This window comes from Wasmannia auropunctata, unplaced genomic scaffold (assembly GCF_000956235.1).
Source record: "Wasmannia auropunctata unplaced genomic scaffold, wasmannia.A_1.0 LD336078.1, whole genome shotgun sequence".
In the NCBI taxonomy this organism is placed as follows: domain Eukaryota; kingdom Metazoa; phylum Arthropoda; class Insecta; order Hymenoptera; family Formicidae; genus Wasmannia; species Wasmannia auropunctata.
Window position 1 is genome coordinate 3,448,088 of NW_012026812.1, and position 21,205 is coordinate 3,469,292.

The 21,205-nt window shown below is 34.6% G+C and overlaps 1 protein-coding gene across 1 annotated transcript; it reads right to left on the reverse strand.

Annotated features, from left to right (window-relative positions):
* Positions 1-16,237: 16,237 nt before the first annotated feature.
* On the reverse strand, positions 16,238-19,572 carry LOC105449115 (allatostatin-A receptor). Its single transcript, XM_011688115.1, has 2 exons — positions 18,890-19,572; positions 16,238-18,284 (listed from the first exon to the last, which is right to left on the reverse strand). The coding sequence occupies exons 1-2, from the start codon at positions 19,570-19,572 to the stop codon at positions 17,864-17,866; spliced, it is 1,104 nt and encodes a 367-aa protein (XP_011686417.1). The 3' UTR covers positions 16,238-17,863.
* Between the last annotated feature and the right edge of the window lie 1,633 nt (positions 19,573-21,205).

A 21,205-nucleotide genomic window follows, 5' to 3' on the forward strand; every position in this document is an offset into this window, starting at 1 on the left:
GATTCAAAAACACGTCTATGCATACTAAAAATATTTAATTGTTAAAGACATAAAATAAAAGAAATTATAGAACCTGGTTTTTTCAAAAATATAGATGTAAATAAGAAAAAAAGAAAATTAACAAAATATATAATTTAAAAAAAATCATATTTTATTAATTTTTCTTTTTTGTTTGCACAAAAACAATAAATTAATAAAATTATAATATTATATACATATATATTATTAATATTTAGTCAGGTCATCGCAAGTTTTAGTGTTAAATTTATCTCGACGTATTCATCCATCACATCAATTTGTCCGTCACAGAATGAAAAATGATCAATTTCAAAAATATTGCCAGGTATGCAATTTTATATCCTGTAAAATTGCTTTAAAATTATATTTCCAATATAATACCATACATATCATAAAATTCTATTTGCCATTGAAGAATGTAGACAATGATTATGCGGACAAAATAAGTTGAATTTTTTTTGTTTGTTATCTACTATATATAAAATTAAAAACGTAATAAATGTTCAAATTACTGTAATAATTTTGCACGGTAACTTTCCGGTGTTCGATTTCTCTCTTTCCGTATTCTGTTTGTTTCTCGAAATAGCGCGTAGACGATTTTACGGATTTCGCAAATACGTGCGTGCCATGCCCCGTAATATAAAAATCAATAAAACGGGGATTTTATCAAATCGCGTCTATATTGTTTTCGCGGATCGCGTGCCAAAATAACGCGTTGCTTTGTGCGTCACTCAACGGAGAGATATCGTCGGGCGTCATCGAGTGGCAAGAAATCATCTGACTCCGGTACCCCCAGCGGACCGCGTTATCTTATCAGCGTGGAAAATAACTCCGTCGTATAGCGACCCGTCTTCGCGGCATGACAACCGCGGTCGCGGAAACGTCACGCACTTTTCCACCCAGTTCCTATGGAGATACTACGAGTGCAAAAATTGCCCCAAAAAAAATATATATACATAGGTCGTTATCCGGCCCCCATTGTGCGCATGGGGAGGCGGTCGGGCCGTTTTAACCGGATCAAACGGCGATTAATCTAGTTCTGTTTAATAATTATGCCCTCAGAAGATCGACGGCTTGCTTGTCCAAGATGCCCTCCTCCCTCCCCCGGTTATTTTAACTACATTTGTTTTTCAAGCAGCTCGTGATAACTGATAATAAACGGCGGTATGCAAGCGGAAGACGCGTTCTGCAATATTAATATGATGCAGTGATCCTCAAGATTTCTTCATCTCTCTTTCTGCTTTCAAAAAGAGTCCAAAATTCCCAAGCGTTTAATTTACACATGCAGTTTTAGAAGAGAGGAAGAAATAAAATAAATAGAAATAGATAAAATAAATGGAAAAGCAGCTAGATATCAAAAGTATAATATTATAAATTATAATAATAAAAAAATATAAAATATATATTTTTTTCGCAAAAGAATCTGTAGAAAGAGTAAATATCTGGCAAAAGATATTTCGAAACATTTTATAAGGATCAGTTTTTCCGGTTTGCCGAGAGCATCATTCGGTCCACACCGTCGATATCGCGAAATGTTTTACGCTTCTTGTGACACGAGTCGATCGTATTTGCGGTCGTTCGCAATTCCCGAACGTTCCTCGTGGGATATCCTCTCGCGTTTCTGTTCAGAAATCCTGGATCCTAATCTCTCATAGCACGAGACTGATACAGTTATTGAGCGTTCAGCGTTACAAAACGCAGCTTCAAGCTTCATCCGAGAATCTCCCGTGGATGATTGATGTCCCTTTCATATTGGGAAACTATATATGCATTTACGTCATTAAACATGAAACCCGCAGTTTAATGCTATAAAATATAGAATATCTCTTGTACATACAAAAGAGCGAAACATCGATTATTTCAATATTGACCGTATCAACGTTAAAATAGTTTAACATTCGTATAGTATTAAAGCAAGAAGATAGAGTAAGTATTAAAGAAAGAGGTCACTGAAAGGCGAGTACCTTGCGAGATATTTATACTTTATTCCGATACGCGACGTTTGTGACGTGCAACACGAAACGTTTCGTGAATTATTTACTTTTCGATAACCCTGCCTTATGCAATACTTTAATATTTTTCGAACGACGGAGAAGAATCTCCCCCTCCTCTCTCTGTTAAAGTATAACGCTCATTATTCATAGTTAATTACGCTTAAATAACAATTTAATCGCTAACTTAAACTGCGATATCGCTCGCTTCGTGACATTTTTTGGAAGTTCAAATAAAAAAAGACAGGATATGCGAACGTGTGTATCGCGTGTGTTTGCGCGATGAATCAAATTCGCTCCGTGCGTATAGTCTAACTCCGCGGCGGAACTTGTCAGTATCGGCGTTCAGCTGCGACCGATCGACAAGAGCACGCAAACATCATGTTAAATGAGGGTAGTCTTGTCGACGATAAGAGTGTCAGCTGAACGGGGGGAGAGAGGGGTGACCGCTGGCATACTGGAAATAACTGGTTATGCGTATGTGAACTCGGGACCCCACCGAGATGGTGGGAGAATGAAAAGAAAAAACACACGAGATAACGCTCACATGATTCGAGGGAGACAGAGAGAGAGAGAGAGAGATGGTGTACCGGTCCCACTCGTCGATTATTTCAAATTTATCCGATGTCTATTGCTAATTAAATATACAACTCTAATTCCATGCATATCCATGGACAAAGCTTGAATTAATAACGTTTTTCGCGATTCGAGCGCGATAAAGACTAATTTTCATAATGTTGAATCACAAATTGTTATATATGCGAATGGTAATGGTAACCGGCGAGTAGTGTGGTACGAGAATGTTGTGTGGAAGGAGAGAATAATTTATGTAAATTCTTATTACGTGTAACTCTGTCTGTCTCTCTTATTCTCTCATTTTCCTGCTTTACCTGTCTATTACTTTGTCGTATTCTTTTTATCGTTTATACATTTTTGTTCCTCCGTTTTCACTTGTCTTTTTACTCACTTCAATATATGTTCTTACAATTAGAGGGTTTGAATATTGATAAACATCTTTATCTATCTATCCTCTCTCTCTCTCTCTCTCTCTCTCTCTCTCTCTCTCTCTCTCACTGGCTTGGATAAACGATAACACGATCCTTTTAATTTCCTTCAAGCAATAATCATCGTGATATGCACTCCTTGTTTGCGAAACGGTAATAATAACATCATCTGATAATCTTTCCTTGTTAATAGAGCAAATGTTTAAAGTGTTTTCTTCTCTCCGCGAGTATATCTCAAGCGCGTTATCTTAACGCGACACATTGCACGTTTTCACACACAATCCGTGCTGTCGCACGTCCACTGCAGCTGTACGAATTTATCGCAGAGGATCCTCCCTGTCTTAAATCTCTGACAATAAGCCATACACTTTTCCGGTTTATATACAACATATCGCGCACAGCGGCTAAAGAAAGTACTTGCAAATTTTTTTTAGTTATATGTTCGCGATTTTACGAATGAAATTTTTACAGCGACTTAATTTTATCGAACAAATATATGAAGACGCGTAGTGATTATATTAACATGTTCCTTATACTCTATAACAAGCAGGTACATATATTTTTACAAGTACCAGTTATATTATTATCTTCGTTATTCTTGTGCTTCAGGCTATTCAAGATCATCTTACCTATCGCAACGAAAGACAATTTTGCATGCAGTCTTTAGATCTAAATAATTTAATGAGCTTCTGTTATCTAATGCAAGTCGGATGTATTTAGACATCCTTATGCCAGATATGAGATAATGTGCTATTTTGCAAAACGTTACAATTAATATCATAAAATGTAGCTTAGAATGAGTTTAAATTGCTCGCGCAGAAAAGTTCTAAATTTTATTTAATTATTAAATGGATTTAAATATATAAAAAAGTGATTACTGTTAATAATTTTGAGGTTTCCAGAAACTATCTCTGCGTGTGTGTGTTTGTGTAACTATCTCTAATTTTACAATATTTATAAGAATTATTTATATATATATATTTACAAAGAATATTAATTATAAAATCCTATATGTTAAAATTATTATTTTCCATGTGTTAATCTTAGTCTTACGAAATCGATTGTCACTTGAAAATTGCAATTATTCTTTTCACATGTTTTATCGTAAAAAAATGTAAGAAACTTTAACTTGGTTAGACATGCGAAGAAACGAGTAGTTAATTGATAGCTTTAATTGGATAACTCTATACGTTATCGTACATGAAAAGGTCAAGTAACGCACATTACCATCGCGTGCTATATTTGGACCTTGGCATGACGATTTAACTCACAAGAAGACAACTTCGAGTTTACAAGTCGTCCGGAAACGAGCGCAAATTATAATTATTGGCCTATCTCGTAAGTTAGATAAAGAATGTAATATGGAAAAAATCGTAATGCTCATACGGAGTTCTGTTTCTGTTGGATCAATTGTTGGTTAAGCAGATCAACGATTTCACGAATCTACATTCGATTCTTCTTTACCGGGGATATTAAAGGAGAATTCATTGTTTTCAACGTTAAATATCTTTAAAATTAATAAAATTTAAATATAATTAATGTGTAAAGAACTTTAAAAGAATTAATAATTGAACACATTTTTAAAAATAATATAATCAGAGATATAAATAAGATAGAGTCTTAGTCGGTATCTTAAAAATCGGAATATCTAAAAAAAATTTTAAATTTTCTTCAAGACAGATTTTAATAAATTGGAAATGTGCGTTCTAAGATTAATATACATATAAGAATAGGATTTAAGAAGGCTTTATAAACACATAAGTAAATATCTTGTTTTCAAGTCGATTTAATTGAGGACCGATTATCAACATATCGCACATTGCAATTTTGAAAATTCTAATACACCTAAAATTCTAATCACTATTAAAATTTTATTTAGAGAAACCGATTGCAAATCTGAAAAAGAATCTCTGGTTTCAAGAGAAACTTTCTTGGAAGAATTTCATATGCGGGAAATGGAGCAAGAAGTTATTCGTAAAGATGCTCTTAGAAATGATCGTTCTTTGCTTGAGAATATAAAACGTCTTCTCATGCCATTTACTGATTTTAAAAAGTGACTATAATCTTATAGCAATCATGATCCATTAAACTTGGCAGCGTTCCTGCCAAGCATAATAAGAATACAAATTGCAATTTGAAGCAGACCGATTACGGAAAAATATAAAAGTATAATTTTCCAGACATATTTGGCTTCAGCTTCTATGAGAGAGAGCTATGATATTTTTTAGTTTTACGAAACATTAAACGAAGAAATTTTGATAATTGAAATTTCATACTGATATTTTTTTTTTTTTCAATAATATCTATTCAGTATTATTTTTAAATCCTATTCAGTATTATTTTTCAATAATATCTATTTAATATTATCTTATTAATATTGCTATATTATTACTCCAGAAAAATAATTGTTCTAATATAATTAGATAATATATACATTTTCGAAATCGGTTCAAAATTAATGAGATCAATGCTTCCATTAAGGTATTATATTAAATAAAAGCTAAATTTATATTATACAAAAGTTATTTTGTTCTACTTTATTTGAATACTTGCAACTGAATTCTCTGAAAATTAAATGTTGACATTGCAAAATGACCGGCAGTTAAATATTTAATTAACATCGATATTAACTAAAAGCAAAACAAAGCTTTGCTTGAATGCAAAGGGATCCGAATAGATATCAAGCGTGTTTACTTGCCTCGAAATAATTGAATCAGCATCAAATCCAAAATTAACTTAAAAATTTAATACAAAATATAGCTTTAATTTTTATTCTTTGAGTTTAATGCATAAAGTTTTCTATTTTTCAGTTATTTATAAATTGAAAACTAATAATGATATCCAATAAAAAGAAAATTAATTCAAAATTGATTACACTTCTAACGTTTAATGATTTAATTAAAAGATATTTTATGGGTAAAGTGTCGTATCGGAATAATAAATTATATTAATAAAAAAATCACAGAAATAATTAAAATATTTTATATTAAAATGCACACCAAACTACGTACAATGAAAAGCCCTCGAAAGGCACACGCTAGTGTTTAAGTCTTATCTCGCAACTCTCGACTGTATATCAATCAGACGAGCATGCTAAGTAGAAGCGATTCAGTCTAGACATTCGATTGCTTCTTCATCCTGAATACCAAATATCCGGAAGGTTGTGGAACATCTTGCGCATACGAATATGCGCCTGATTTAAGATTGAATCGAGACGAATTGGCAGTAAAAGAACGAAAATTCACCGCAGCCACTTTTCGCTGAATCTTATTTGTATCTCTTTTGTAGACTTCTATTCTAAAAAGAAAGTTTTATATATTATATAACCGTATAGAAGCAACGTTGCAGGCATCTAATAAAAATCTAATAATCGAAGCACATATATTTTACAGACAATTATATATTAAACCCAAAGAGAACGCGCTCTCTCGCTCGACTCACCGTTGGTGATTCGTAAAGATAAACGAGATCGAATGTTTATTGGACGTTGCAAACGTGATCTGGAGGATGTGATACGATGCGCACGGTGGAGCACGGCGCAAGCGAGACTTCTATCGTAGCGAGCTCCGAGAGTAAATTCGCGGCACGAATCCGTGCTATTTGTCAGTTTGGTGTAATTTTAATTCCCCGTTTCCAGACTGCGGTCAGTTGATTAAAAAAAATAGTAGTGTCTGCGGCCGCGTCTCAAAGCCGACGCACCACACAACGTCGCTTCATCGACATAAATTTGTATTGATCGGATGCAGTGCGCGGTCTCTTTGCTACTGCAAAAAGATATCGCGGTAATTATTTCCTTAATTTGTTTATTTGTAATATTTCTTCAGTTGCTTTTTTAACAACTAATTATTTCAAACGTTAAAAGAGAATTAAAGAACATATTTTGGTCTTTAATGTTATAAAAGAATGCCTACGGTAAATTCAGTGAGTCATTTTTAAGTAGAAAGAATAAATAATATATTTTCTTAATGGCAAAGATATATACTAAGCCAGATTAATTATAGTTATGAAGTTAATTACATTTTAATTATACCCGCGAGCTATTGCTTTACATAGAATAAACCAACATGTACGTAATATACATATGATAGTGGCTTTATAATAAGCATATTTTAAAGCTCCTTTCAGCAGTAAAACTTTTGATAGTAAAATAATTTGCAGCATGTTGCAAAAGTTTCAAAAACAAAAACAAGCTTTCTTTTATCACAATATAATACTTTCTTCTGCATATTTATAAATATACAGAAATTATATTACTTTTAAGTTATATAACTTTCAGTTTTTAATATTTCATAAAATATTTCAGTTAGTTAATTAAAGTTAATAAAGGAAAAGTTAATAAAAAAAGCGAACAATTCTTAACACAAAGCAATATAAATTATTTCACATACGAATAGTTTTTATATCATTCGTATATTATTGACGTATGACTTAAAAATAAGATAAGATAATAGAATAATAAAATAAGATAAGATAATAAGATAATAGAATAACAAATTTAACATTTTTTATAGCATTTTTCTTTGAACTGAAATGCAATTTCTGGAAAAGAGGATTTCTGTAGAAATCTAAAAAAAAAACTAATAAAAAATTATGGAAATATCGAAAATAAATTTTTCAAATTCCTTGCTGTCACGAATAAAGATAATAAAAAAATTCTTTAATATTTATTGTTTTAATATTAGATTCCAGTGTTTCTTTTATTGCAGTACGTTTTATTAAAATTAAAAATCATTTAATTCCAAATTATACACGTAAGTATTTTCCTTATCCTCTCCGGCTTTGAATGCAACTAATGCTGTGCGACATTTGTTGACATACTACACGAATGAAAAATGAAATATGACGAGAGGAATAAATAACGGGTCACCGCGGAAAATTTACTTTTGTATCTCTTAGAGAACATGCGGCTCACATTTCATTGCTTTTTCGGTCTCTTTCCTTGCATAGAAGCAACGGCGTTTTCGTCGAGAGAATTATTTGTAGTTATATAGAGTAAAAAAATCGTTTTTTTCTAACAGAGAAAAAACATTGGAAAAAGCGTTTTTTCAGTAAAAAAAATCATTAGTTTAATTTTTTTTGTTAATATGGCGGCACGATGACAAAAATTATAATTAAAGTATCTTTTATTACAAAGTAATGATTAAAATGTAGTACATTTTTTTACTGCAGAGCTTTTATATCTGCAATAAATACTCATGTCAAGTTCAATTTTCATTTTTTTAATGGAAAATTCATTAACTAAAAATAGTAATTACATAGCTATTAAAGTCAATAGTCGCTTTATCTCTATAAAGAATTATATCTCATCATTAGAACGCAGAGAAAAACGAGCCGAAATATTATAGAATAAAAAAAGAAAATCCTTTATTAATAAAAGCCTACGGGAGATTAAAACGAAGCGAGGAGAGTTGGACAAAAAGTGGAAAAAAAATAGGATCTCGACGAAGTGCCTCCTCGCGAACAATCCGCATGAAGCAATCCCATGCGAATTAAGCAAATTGAAGATGCAGTTTGGCGTTGTTAGAACTGCACACCGAACTGCATACATTTATACGTGACTACGGCATCTAAACGCGGATTATACACTCTGCCTCTTTCGTCCTTCATTATTCTAATTTCCGGGAATCCCCGTGTTTAACCGTGCCTCGACAAGTCGTCACTGTTTCGCGTTGTCACCCCTCGACTCCCAACTTGAACAGCCATTTCCTCCGACGGTAAATACGGAATTGTATCCATTAATTTGTGTTACAGATCAAGTTTCTTCCTAGTTATTACCTCGACCGAAAGGTTTGAACCTAAATAATAGCCAGGTAGCAGCATAACACGCAATGTCACAGTGACATCAAATTGAGCATAAAAATATAAAATTCAGCGAAACCTTTGTCAAATCTTAGTCAAGAAGACTCGATCTTATTGCGTGACCATTGAGTATTATTGAGAACGTTATTTATTGTCATTTTGATATTGGAATTATGACAACATTTTAACGTGAAAATGACGACAAGCAACGCCAGCTTACCTGGGCATTCAGCGCGAAATACTTGTTTCTTCAAGCGATTCTAGTGCACATCGAAATAAGTTAAATTTATTTTTCACACAGAGTGGTCGTAAATAGACGACGCGTAGCATCAAGTATATACATATATTTGCGGGATGCACTTTTAAAATGAAACCCTTCTTGACGACTTTGCGACCTAGCTTTGCCTGGGTGTTTATAACTTCCGCCACGGTTGCAGTTACATCAGGATGCACCGTCGGTTCCGCGGTCATCATCATTCAAGCGTTATCGCCGACGTTTTTGCAGTTGTCGTAATTGCGTCAATAAAACTCCATTCAACGAGGAGGCGTACGGACTTAAAAAAACTTACCGAGACTGCTGATGGTTAATTTACAACAAAGTTGTTTGCTTATTTACGCACCGCAATATCTCGCTTGAAATAAACGTAACAAAAAAGAAATAAATGCCGTATTAAAAAGAGATATCGTTTTTTCCTTGAGCTTCTCGTTTTTAGCGCTTACAACTTCGTTTTTAATTCGAGATTTTCTATAAACTTTATGTTACAATAATTTGTCATTTTTCAACGCGCGTTTCGCCTCTATAATCCGAAAGGCTCGAATATAATTAAAAATGTAGAGGATACAGTTATCTCTCAAATTATATTTTAATAATCTATTGCCGAATATCCTGATATTCAATTCAATTTTCCTCTGGAGCCCGCGAGCGTATCCAATTAATTCGGAATATTGTTCTCTGCAATGAGAGTTGCCCGATTCGACAGGTTCCAATAAGTTCGGCTGTTAATGTCACGCGACGTTGTCTTCGTCTAAGAACTATATACGGGCTCTACTGTATACAACCATCGCGTATTGTATGTACTTGCTATCTTCCGATGTTTGGAAACGTCTGCGTTAGTCAGTTGCTGCGGATAATTCGGAGACCATAGGATTCCGACGAGCAGCGCAACGTTTTGCTACCCTGCGCGTACAGAGAGACATTTGAGTTAAATTAATTCTTAAAATAATAAAAGACAAGCAAACGAGCAGGAAGTGTTTTCTTCTTAATTTTATTTCTTAATCGCCTACTGATAGAAAGCTAGAGAAGAATTGCCGAATGCGTACTTAAGTTACTTTCTATATATTATATTTTCTATTTGGTATTGATTGGTACGTAAATGAATTGATTGGAAATTGTAGGTTAATGTTTTAGGCACTCATTATTATATGTTTTTAACTTTCTACCAATAAAAATTAATTAATTTGTTATAAGTCTTCTTGTAATTAACATGCAGCAAAACGTACAATTTAGGCAATCGGTCCAAATTATACCAATTATACCAATAAGTCTTTTAAATTAAAATCCTCCTTTGAAAATATTAAATTTATAAATAAAAATAATAAATTGATCAAAAATTAACATCAGTAATACTTGTTCTTTTTTTTTTTAAGCTGTCGTTAGCACGCACAAAACGGGACATGATCTGTTAAATTTTTGTCTATATTATTCATTTCTCATATATTTTTGTCAGTAAATGTTCATTATATTAAATAATGATATAAAATAAATAAGAGGTTTTATTTATGCGACTAATACGAGATTTAAGATTCTACGTGAGATTTAGGCGATCGGTACGCATTCAGCAACTCTCTCCTACGTATAAACAAAACCAATTTAGTAAATGGAACAACGTATCAAGGTGAGATACGGGAATATGCTGCGAGGATTCATTGAATCTCATAGGTTTCACGAGCGGGCGAGATTTTGGTATGTTTAACCGATATGTACCTATAATTTAAACCAAGCTTTGGAGCAACATCTGGCAGTGCTGGATGCTTACCTAGATTACCTCTTGATCTTCAAAGGACCGTCCTTCCGTGCATCCCGATTTCCGTCGCGCGTTTCGTGTGTTAGTTTCCTGCCTGAGTAACGTAAATACGTTCATAGAGCCGCAAATTTGTCTTACGTAATGAACGAGAACGCCCGCGGTGGAGTTTCGTACGGATCTCTTACTGCATGCGAGAGCACGAATTGCTTTTAGATTATCACACGTCCCGTTGATTTTTCCACGCGAGGATTGGATAATTAGAAAATGATCGAATAATTTACCGTTTTCTCTCTTCGAGTCATTTTAAATCGATATTCGTGAAAAAAAGAAAGTGATAATAAACACTCTGAATTTCGTCAAAATTTCATTTGAGTGATCATCATCAAAATATCTCGTTTAGTTAAGTTTGCAAAATAATTTTGTTTCGATTTAACGACGTTTCGTTAAGTGTCTAGCAAAATTTCAATTAACGACGAAATTTTTCTTTGAGACGAGACTTTATGATCTCAATTTATCAAGATCAGTGGTCGGCGGATACTTTTCCGAGCACCAGGTGATCGATCGATATCGTTCGAGAGACGACAACTCGGGAGGCTCTTCTGTGTTCTCTTCAACGTCACAAAGTGCCTTGTCGCTCGCCGACGTATGTCTTTTCGCAATTGTACTTTATCCGGATCGATGCCTTTGAGAAAGGGACGGCGAGGAATGAGAGGAGGAGAGACGCGCGCGGGTCTGAAGCCGGAACGCGAAATCGCGCTATCAGAAAAACGGACACGAAGTTTTCTTCCGCTTTATCTCTCACAATTCTCCTCCGAGCGACTCTCATGCGTACACCGCGACAGAGAAAATCTGCCGTCACGCCTCTTCCGACTTTTGTCGTTCGCAAGACTCACAAAGTCAGACTGACTTACTCTTCGAATAGACAAACGTATTTCTGTCATACGCGGAGCAACATATACACTTAAACTCTGGTCTGGACATATTTTCTACGAATGCTTTTCAGACGTCGCTTGAAGGAGCCAGCAAGAAGTCGATTCAAATATACTATACACACAAGTATTAAAAACAGCACGCTTAACTTTATAATATCACGAAGTAAACATTCTAATACTAAAATTTAATAAGTAAATATATTTAATAATATTATTTAAAATTGTAAAAGAGAGAATGTAAATTTTTAAAATTGTCCCAAGCACACATTCCAATACTAATTTTTGAAATACAATATACGCTTGCAAAGTTGTTAATGATTTAATATCACCCTACATATATGTATAATTACGCTTTTTTTCGAAAGTAAGATACAATGTTATTATTCCCTTATCAATTTTCGCAATTTTCCAGTTTAATCATTAGACTGGAAAATTAAGAGTATTATCATATTAATGACACAGGCACGTATCTAAAAAATTAAACTTTATTAGTTATAAGCACCTACAAAGTTTAATGCATAGTTAATCCTTTCATTTTCGATATCGAGTAATTTTGTGATTAGCCTCCAATCCTTCAATTTAAACTTTTAATTTTAGAAATAAGCGACTACAAATCAAGATAATGATTCTATTACATTTTCCGTATAATACCTTCTTCTTCGGATATTTGTTTGACCTTGTATAAAAATAAGTATATCATAAATATCGAAGAAAAATCTTTTTTAAAGTCATTTCCAAAAATATTCTATTTTTTCAGAGAAAGTAAATGACATTCATAATCTCGTTACACTTTGAGAAATTTTTTTTTTCAGCGAAAAAGAGACAGATTTTCTCGAAATATGTCGCAGGGTTTTCTAGTGCGGCACGACAATGTTTTCAAATAAAGATGTTGCTCATGAGATATAATAAATTGTTACGCGAGAAACTTGTAAATTACAAATACTTTCAAGGTTTATAACGTGACAGGAACGGTAGAAGAGTGTATGATTAATGACGCGTTGCGGTTAACAGCTCGCAGCGATAATGGCAAAATTTATAGTGGACAGAACGCGTGTTCAAAATGATCGAATACCAATGATGTTCGCGATCTAAAATAATGAGTTATTAGTGCAAAAATGACTTTGCAATTGAGATAAATTCTGTAGTAATATCTGTAAATTTCAACGTCACAACGCGAACATTGTGGAGAATGTTTCAATAATACAAAATATGAAATAAAATATATCATGTGATCCTGATTGCGCAATCGTTGTTTCCCTTAAGCAGATATCTTTCGATAAGTCCAAAAAGTTGAGTTTTTGTAAAGATTTCTATAAAAACTACATATTATAATGTATTTGCATCTTACATTAAAAATTTTGGCTATTAAATCTAAAAAATTAAAAATTAAATTATTATATAATTAATAACATTATTAGTTAATAATTAATCGTCAAAATTAAAGTTTTTTAAAATAATGTAAACTAATATTTTATTATCCATAAATTCATTTTCCCCAGTTAAAATTATTATCTTTAGTTTTTATTTTCTATGTTGCATAAATTTCTTCATATATTTTACAAAAATTTATCAACCTAATTGCCAAACGTACTGTCAGTTAAAGTAGAAAATATAGGTAGCTATGAAACCACCTTGCATCTCGGCCGTAATCTCTCGCAACGTCGTTTTCCGGCCGATCCGGAAATTTCTTGTATCACTGCCAAATGCCCGTGGCGTCTCCACATTAATGCGAAATCCGTGTTATCTGCAAGAGACGATCGGACCTTTCCGCCGAAAATAGCGTGAAACGTATGCACTGCAGTCTTTTTATCATTTTCTAGCTAAACCTAATGCGTTTCTGTTTTCAATCATCTCTTCGTGCGTCATAAATTCATCCTGAAATGCAATTAACACTGCAGAAGAAAGAAGATTCTTCAAGGAAAGAATATTTCACGGAGGAATTGTCCTTTGTATTTCTATAGGTCGTTCTATAAAATTCTAACTATTTATTATCTATCTCTTTTTAAATAAGAAAAAAATGTTTTCTTATTAAGAGATATTTAGATATAATATTATATTCTTTTCCCAAAAAATTTATTGTATAAAACATATAATATTATATCAACATTAGTTGTTTTTTCTTCCAGATAATCGAGAAATAATTTTTAGCCAATACTTGCACTGTATGTTTCCTTTTTATTTACAATGAGCTAATATTTCATTTGGTTTCAGAAAATAATAGCGGTTCAAATAAATAATGCGCGATTGTATAACCCCGAATAAAACCGGATTTATATTTGCTATTAGTGCAACGTTTAAATATGACGTGCAATAACAGCAAGTGTTATACATGTGTAGTAGCTACATTTCAATATCTGAAATAATTTTTTCAAAAAACTTCTTTTTCTGAAAATAATGTCAAATATTTAAAACTTTATTACAAGGCTATAATGTTAAGAATTGCAAATAATAGCGATAAAATAAAATAGCTAAGATATACTCATTTTAAGAAAAAAAAAATTTTTTAATGGACCAAAAAGAGCTGTAATTAAAATAACAGAGAATAAGAGAGAAAATAAAATGATAAAAAAAATTCAGTAGTTTCAACCATTTTAACACCCTGCTAGAAAATTACGTGAATCATTTATTTAAATCGTTGTTATTTTACTTGGAGCAGAAGTTTAGCTTATTGTGAATAGGGAGAAAATATACGTATAATAAAATTTTCCGGCGGATTTTATCCAGTGTATCACAAAAGCGTGTTAACAACACATTCGTGGAATATGACAATTGCGAGGAATGACGCAGGGAGACAATGAGAACGCTTGCTCGTCCGGAATGTAGATTTGAAATTTGCCTTTGAGAGAGTTGAGAGCACGTTGGGAAAGATATGTATAGGGGTATATATATATATATATATACCGTGTCTTATGATGTATATATTATAAGACACGGTATAATTTACGCAAAATACGTAATATACGTTAGTAAAAAAATATTTAGCTGTTAAATTTTACGTTGCAAGTTCGCAACAATAACAATTAAAGGTTAACCAATATATTGTATATTTACAATAGATATAAGCAATGATTGTTAATATTTTATCGAACCGCGGTCGTGGCGCAGAGAGTTGTGCGCCTGCTCTTTGCGTTGAAGATCCGTGTTCAAATCCGTGACCAGAGATATGGGATTTTTATTCGCAAAATGAAAGAATTTGTTTTTAGTATGTGTAACGGAGGAAGATAATTCTTATACCGATAAAAATGCATTCGAGACATTTTTATTGGATTTTGAATTGGGTCTGATTAACTATACCAATAAAAATGCATTTGAGGCAAATTTATCGGTACAAGAATTATCTTCCTTCGTTTTACATACTGAAAACAAATTCTTGCTTGTAATCTTTGAGAGTAATGGACTAGAGGCTGTGTTCCGTTTCATGCATGGTGCGCATGATATAGCATATGTTATATCCTTGTTTAACATTCGGTGAACAACAAGGATATATATACTCAGTCGGAGAAATTTTTCTTCTCGAGCAAATTACGGCGACGTCGGAAGCGATGTGCTTATATTTCTAAAAGTATTTTACTTTTCGTTCTGTGGACTCTTGTCACTTGCGAAGTACTTCGCAGATACACGGTATTCCACGAATTGACTTGCTACACAAGATTTTCTGTTAAAACGAGAATTTTCCGAGAATATATAGGATGTCTTAGAATCACCGGACATTTTCTTATTACAAAAATCTTATACAAAAAAATTACAGATAAAACTCGTTAAAGACTCATTAAGAATGTAACTGTAATTATTTTTGTAATTATTTCAACAATTGGTATTTAAGATGAGATTTTGACTTTGTCTTATTAATCTTACATGAAACTTGAAACTGACAATCACAATTTAATATCCATCAACTTTGAAATTGATAACAAATGAGGAATTAAAATATTATTTCTCTAAAATTAAAATTTTTCTGCATGAGAAGTAAATCATTACAAGAATTTGAAATTAAACTTTTTTAAATGAAGCCCTCTCTACATTACTCTCTATATTACGCGAAAATTAAGGATGTTTGTTTTAATTCCATTTTATGTAATGTGCATTTAATGAGGTATAAAGAAAACATTTGGCAAATGCCAAAAACCGAAGGCGACAATGCCAACTGGCCAATCCAATACGGTCAGATAAATTATCCTTCCCAATGGAATCTGGTATCCGTTGAGATTGCGTTTCTGTTTTCGCGTCGAACCAATTAATTTTCTGTCAATGCAAACGAATTGTACTTCTACCGATTAATTATTGCGGTGCTATTTTTCGTTTAGAAAGTGCTAATCCGTTAGAAAATGTATTAAAATTAGTATCAATTCATTTAATTAATTAACATAATTAATGAACACAAATATAATTCTTTTAAAATATAAAAGCACAAGTTTTCTATTATATGTTTTGAGCATATTTTGATTTTCAAAATAAAGTTTGAAAGTTTCAATGATAATGATATCTTGAATACATTCAGATTTTAATACATAATCTGGTGTGATGAGTTTATTCTATAATTATAAATAAATTACAAAATCTCTAATATATTAAATACATTTAGTGTATTTAATGTGTTCCATATTTAATCCATAAAAAAATGTATACATTTAATTCATATTTAATCCCCAAAAATTAACCTCTCATAAAAATGTAGTGTAAAAAATTACACTTTAAAAGTTGCACTTCTTTTTATTTCATAATTACTTGACATTAATATAATTTTGTAATAAGTCCCCAGTAACTTATACATAACATACATTCACAGAGGTATCATTCGATTCTCCCTTTCTTTCGACGCACTTTCGACAACTTGTCAGTAATTACGGTTGCCAATTTGTTAAATGGCGTGGGTAATTCGGGCGAGCTTCTTGCTGGAGAAGTAATTTCGCGACGGATAGCAATTACGATTTCTCACTTGAGAACTGAGAGACATTTTCAAATAATTAAAGCACAATTTTGCTAAAGAATTATGTCAGCGTGACATTGGCACGTGATAAATGAGACACCATAAAGTCAATGAGAGAGAATCTATATTTTATCAAAAATCTTATGATATTTAAATTCGAATTATTCAATATGCGACGTTCTAACGTGACTATAAATACAGATATCGACCATGCCTTATATAATTCCTTCTTGCCATTTTGCGTTAACTGAGCGAGTATGAACGAAATCCACAATAGTTTCAGTCTGTATTGTTTATGCGCCTAGGGACAAAGAATGGAAGTGGAAATAGAAGTACGTAATATGCTTTGAATAAGCTCCGATTAAGCTCGCCATACTCAACTTTGTCGCTTACACACGCGCTGCATACACCCCGACAAAGTTGCATGCTGCTGACATCATTTGACCGCAACCGAAACTTGTCTTCTCTCTCTCTCTCTCTCTCTCTCTCTCTCTCTCTCTATCTCTGTCCAATGAAAACTATCACTAACAAGGTATGTTGTTCCCGAAACGCGGCAATTCCTGCGTTGTATAATGTTCGTGGTCAGCATAACTTGAGATTGTAAGATTATAGCGTCACGTATAAGAAATTGAGCTGCGAGTTCTGCGCCTTTTGAGACGACACGATTTGCGATTCGAGGATCGAAGAGCTGATTTTCAAAGTAAATCAGATTTGAATTTTGTAAAAAGTCTATTTTACTGTAATCAAGATTCTCAAAATCATTTTGAAACTGGAAAAATTCGGGATAGGTTGAAAATCAGCTCCTCTATACGACGAATACGAAGAGTTTTTCAAACGTTGAAAAGGAGATAGTTCGTCCCCTCACGAAACGTGCGCCTTGTCCGGGCTATAATACAGGATGCTCCAAACTTCGTTCCTATTCTAATTATCTGCAAAGTTTTCGGCTAATCCAAATTCACAGTCTCGAGGCGCGCAGCAACGCAACGCTTCTCGTTCATACTCGTTAAAATAAACTATATAACGAGTCAAAATAGATCCTCTAAAAAGATCCCGCAGGCGCTCGCGCACCTCCCTGAGAAGGATTCTGCCAGCTTCTCCCGTCCCTGGAATACCCTGTAAAGAATCGCTTCGCGATCTACTCCCGTCGCATCTGGACGGCGGACGTTCACTAAGTTCTCCTCTCGTAAACGTTGTGTCGAGTGATGATCTGCTTGGTGGACAGGACGGCGCTGTCCTGAACAACAGAGTTCAGTCGAACGACCGAGCTCTGCGGGAGATGGACGCTGACGCCGTTCTCGTGGCGATTGTGGTCGACGCTGGCGCACACCATCGCCAGAGCGCCGCCGTTGTTCCTCGCCCCTCCGCAATGCAGCAACTCGCGCATACCCTTGCGAAAGTTGCGCGACAGGAAGGCGTACAGCAGCGGGTTTAGGCAGGAGTTCATATACGAGACGAGGAAGGTCGACACGGTCAGCAGAGTGCTGAAGTCCGACGTGTTATCGTAGTTCGGGCCCCAGTGTCGCCAGAGGATGCGCGCCTGCTGAGGCAGGTTGCACACGGCGAACATCATCACCACCGCGATCAACATTCTGGAAAACATCGGCGAGACGTTTGATGTCACGAGCGCCGTTCTGATGAATTAAGGGGCTCGGAGATGCTTTTAGAGTCGAATGACACTGGATAACGGATTAATGGAGATACGATCGTTGATGACCCGATCCTTCTCGAAAATTTTTTCGAAACTACTTCGAAGAGATTAAATACGGAATATCGACGGCAAAGAAACTATAATATCGCAATTTTTTTTAAACTAATTAAATATATTGATTTCTATTATTTTTTAAAATTAAGTAATTTATGTTCAGCGGGCATGTTGTGCAATTAAATTGCAACGTATTCAATGAAGCCAATGAAATATATCGAGCATTGATACTTGTTAACAAACTTTTCGCTTGTATCTGTACTTCGTGTCTATTTTTTGTATAATAAATTTTATATATAATTTAAAAATATTTGACGTCCGCAAAGTTAATTACGATAAGCATTCAACACGCTAATAAATAAACGAAATTATCATTTAATCCACGTCTCATCGTGGCGGTAATCCTCGAACGCAACGGATATTGGGTTTCGAGAACGGAAATCGAAGGCGCTATTATGTAACGCGTCCTGGAAATCGTGGAAATGGACATACCTGATAACTCCGCGTCGCGCCTTCAGTACGTTTCTGCTGGACGTGTGCACGTGGTGTACTCTACCGTTTTTACTCTTGGCGACCAGGCCGGGTCCACCGAGGGTCGCGCTGCTTCTCCAGAGGCCTATGGCGATCCTGGTGTAGAGGCAGCACATGAGAAAGAGCGGCAGGAGGTAGAGCAGGACGAGATTCACCACGTCCAGAACGTTTTTGTTGTGCTTCTTGATATTGGCTATGCAGATGATGTCGACGTCGCCGTTGTTGAGCTGATTATTGATGGTCTCGACGTAGAAAAATCTCGGCGAGGCGTAGACGGCCGCCAAAATCCACACAACACCTACCACCATCCTGAGGCGTCGCCTGGTCAGCATGGATCGGCATTTGATTGGATGGACGATCGCCAGGTAACGCTCGGTGCACACCACCACGAGGATCAGGATGCTGGCGGTGTACGAGAGCGCGTGCACGAACATGTACACCTTGCAGAGGAAGTCACCCAGCTGCCAGCTGTTCATCAGGTAGTTGGTGAGCGTCTGGTAGACGCAGAATATGCCCACGCAAAAGTCCGCCACCGCTAGATTGGCCAGGAAGAAATTTGTGATGCTGCGCAATCGTCGGGAGAACGTCACCACAAAAATCACCATCAGGTTGCCTGGAACAGAAATATCGAAATGTCTCGTCATTAAAATTGAAACAAATTGAGAAGAGAATTTTTTATGTAAATTCCTTTTCTTTAATTATTTTGACTGTTTTATCGTCTCGACGTAAACTCGTATTTGTGCAGATTTATGCGATCTTAATCTACAAATTATTAAATTAAAATTAAAGTATATTAAAACATTCTTTGATTATCGCTTAGTTTCAGAGTCTTAATAATTTCTAGCTAATAAATTACATTAAACCACCACGAAAAAAGATATAATAATATAATAATATTACACACTATTAAGCGAACGCCTCAACCCTGCATCCATGTAAGGGCTTTCACGGCGCGCTATCCTCATATAATTTATTGATAAGATTTACCAGCTCTTCCACACATGGTACGATATGTACGAAACATGTGCATGTATCGACTATGTACATATCTCATATTATTAATAACGCCATTATCAGAAGTAAAATCATATTAAGAAAATAAATATGTAATTATTTTAATAGGTATCTTACGGAAGCTCTATTTTAAGATTTTTGTAACATCTGAAATCAACTTTATTGAAATTTTCAATTTGTTGTCAAGAAGACTTGTTATAAAGCTTTGTTAATTAAAAAGTTACAGTTTTATTATTTTTTAACGTATTTATCTTAATTAATCGCAATTTGAAAGCTATTTAAATGCTGAACATTTCTATTTGAGAAGGAATATTACCAATTGTGCCACTTATCAAACATCCAGTGTGATCTTTTTTCTAATTTTACTTTCTCGCTCATATACAATTTTAGTATTTGGGTCAATTTCTTTTATATCGTTTCGCGGGCGCATTTCGTGTCTGGATTTTGCTGCGACAGAACGCGGCAGTGGCCATCGTGTCTCATCCCTTCACAAATTTCTTTACGGAATGTCATCCTTTGTTCGTCGTTCCCGCACTCAACGTTGCTCCGGTTAAAGAAGCGCGCGCGCGCGCATGTTACGAGGGCTGCATGCAATGCAGAAAATGAGATGGCAACGAGAGTCGAGACGGAAGGCTGCTGTCGCTGCTTATATGCCTAGCACGAACGTCACACGCGCCACCCTGTTATTTTCTAAAGAAGAGGGAGTGAAAGTGTAAACATATTGATAATAAAATTTATCGCAATTCCATTGCAGTGAATTAAATGGCTTGTGGCTATTTCCTTTGCTCGCCCTGGTCTTTGTTTGCTCGCAAAATAATTTCCACGTCAATACACTTTCCGCGCGCAAATGACGGACATTTGAAACTCCGCCTCCTAAAGTCGTAACATCGCCAAGGAACGATAATGGCGATTTGCCAGCTCGAGTTCGAGGAAACTAAGAGCCCGCGGTCTCCCAGTTCATTATGGAGTGGCGAAGGAACACGAACGACTCGAGTGAAAAGTTTCGGCGGTCCCACGAAGTTGAAAATTATATACCGGACGCGACGAAAAGGGCTTTGCGTTCAATTTCCATATTCGCTCGCTTTCTTCTTCCCTCCTTTTCTATAATCGCTTTAATCCCTCTTATTTATCGCTCCGAAGATTCTCTCATGAAATTCCACTCGTAAGTTAAGACGGTAAGACAGTAAGGTATCTGCAATGAATGATCAGGGGATTTAGAGATGTTGGTCGAGTGATTCGCGGCGATTAATACAAATTGAACGC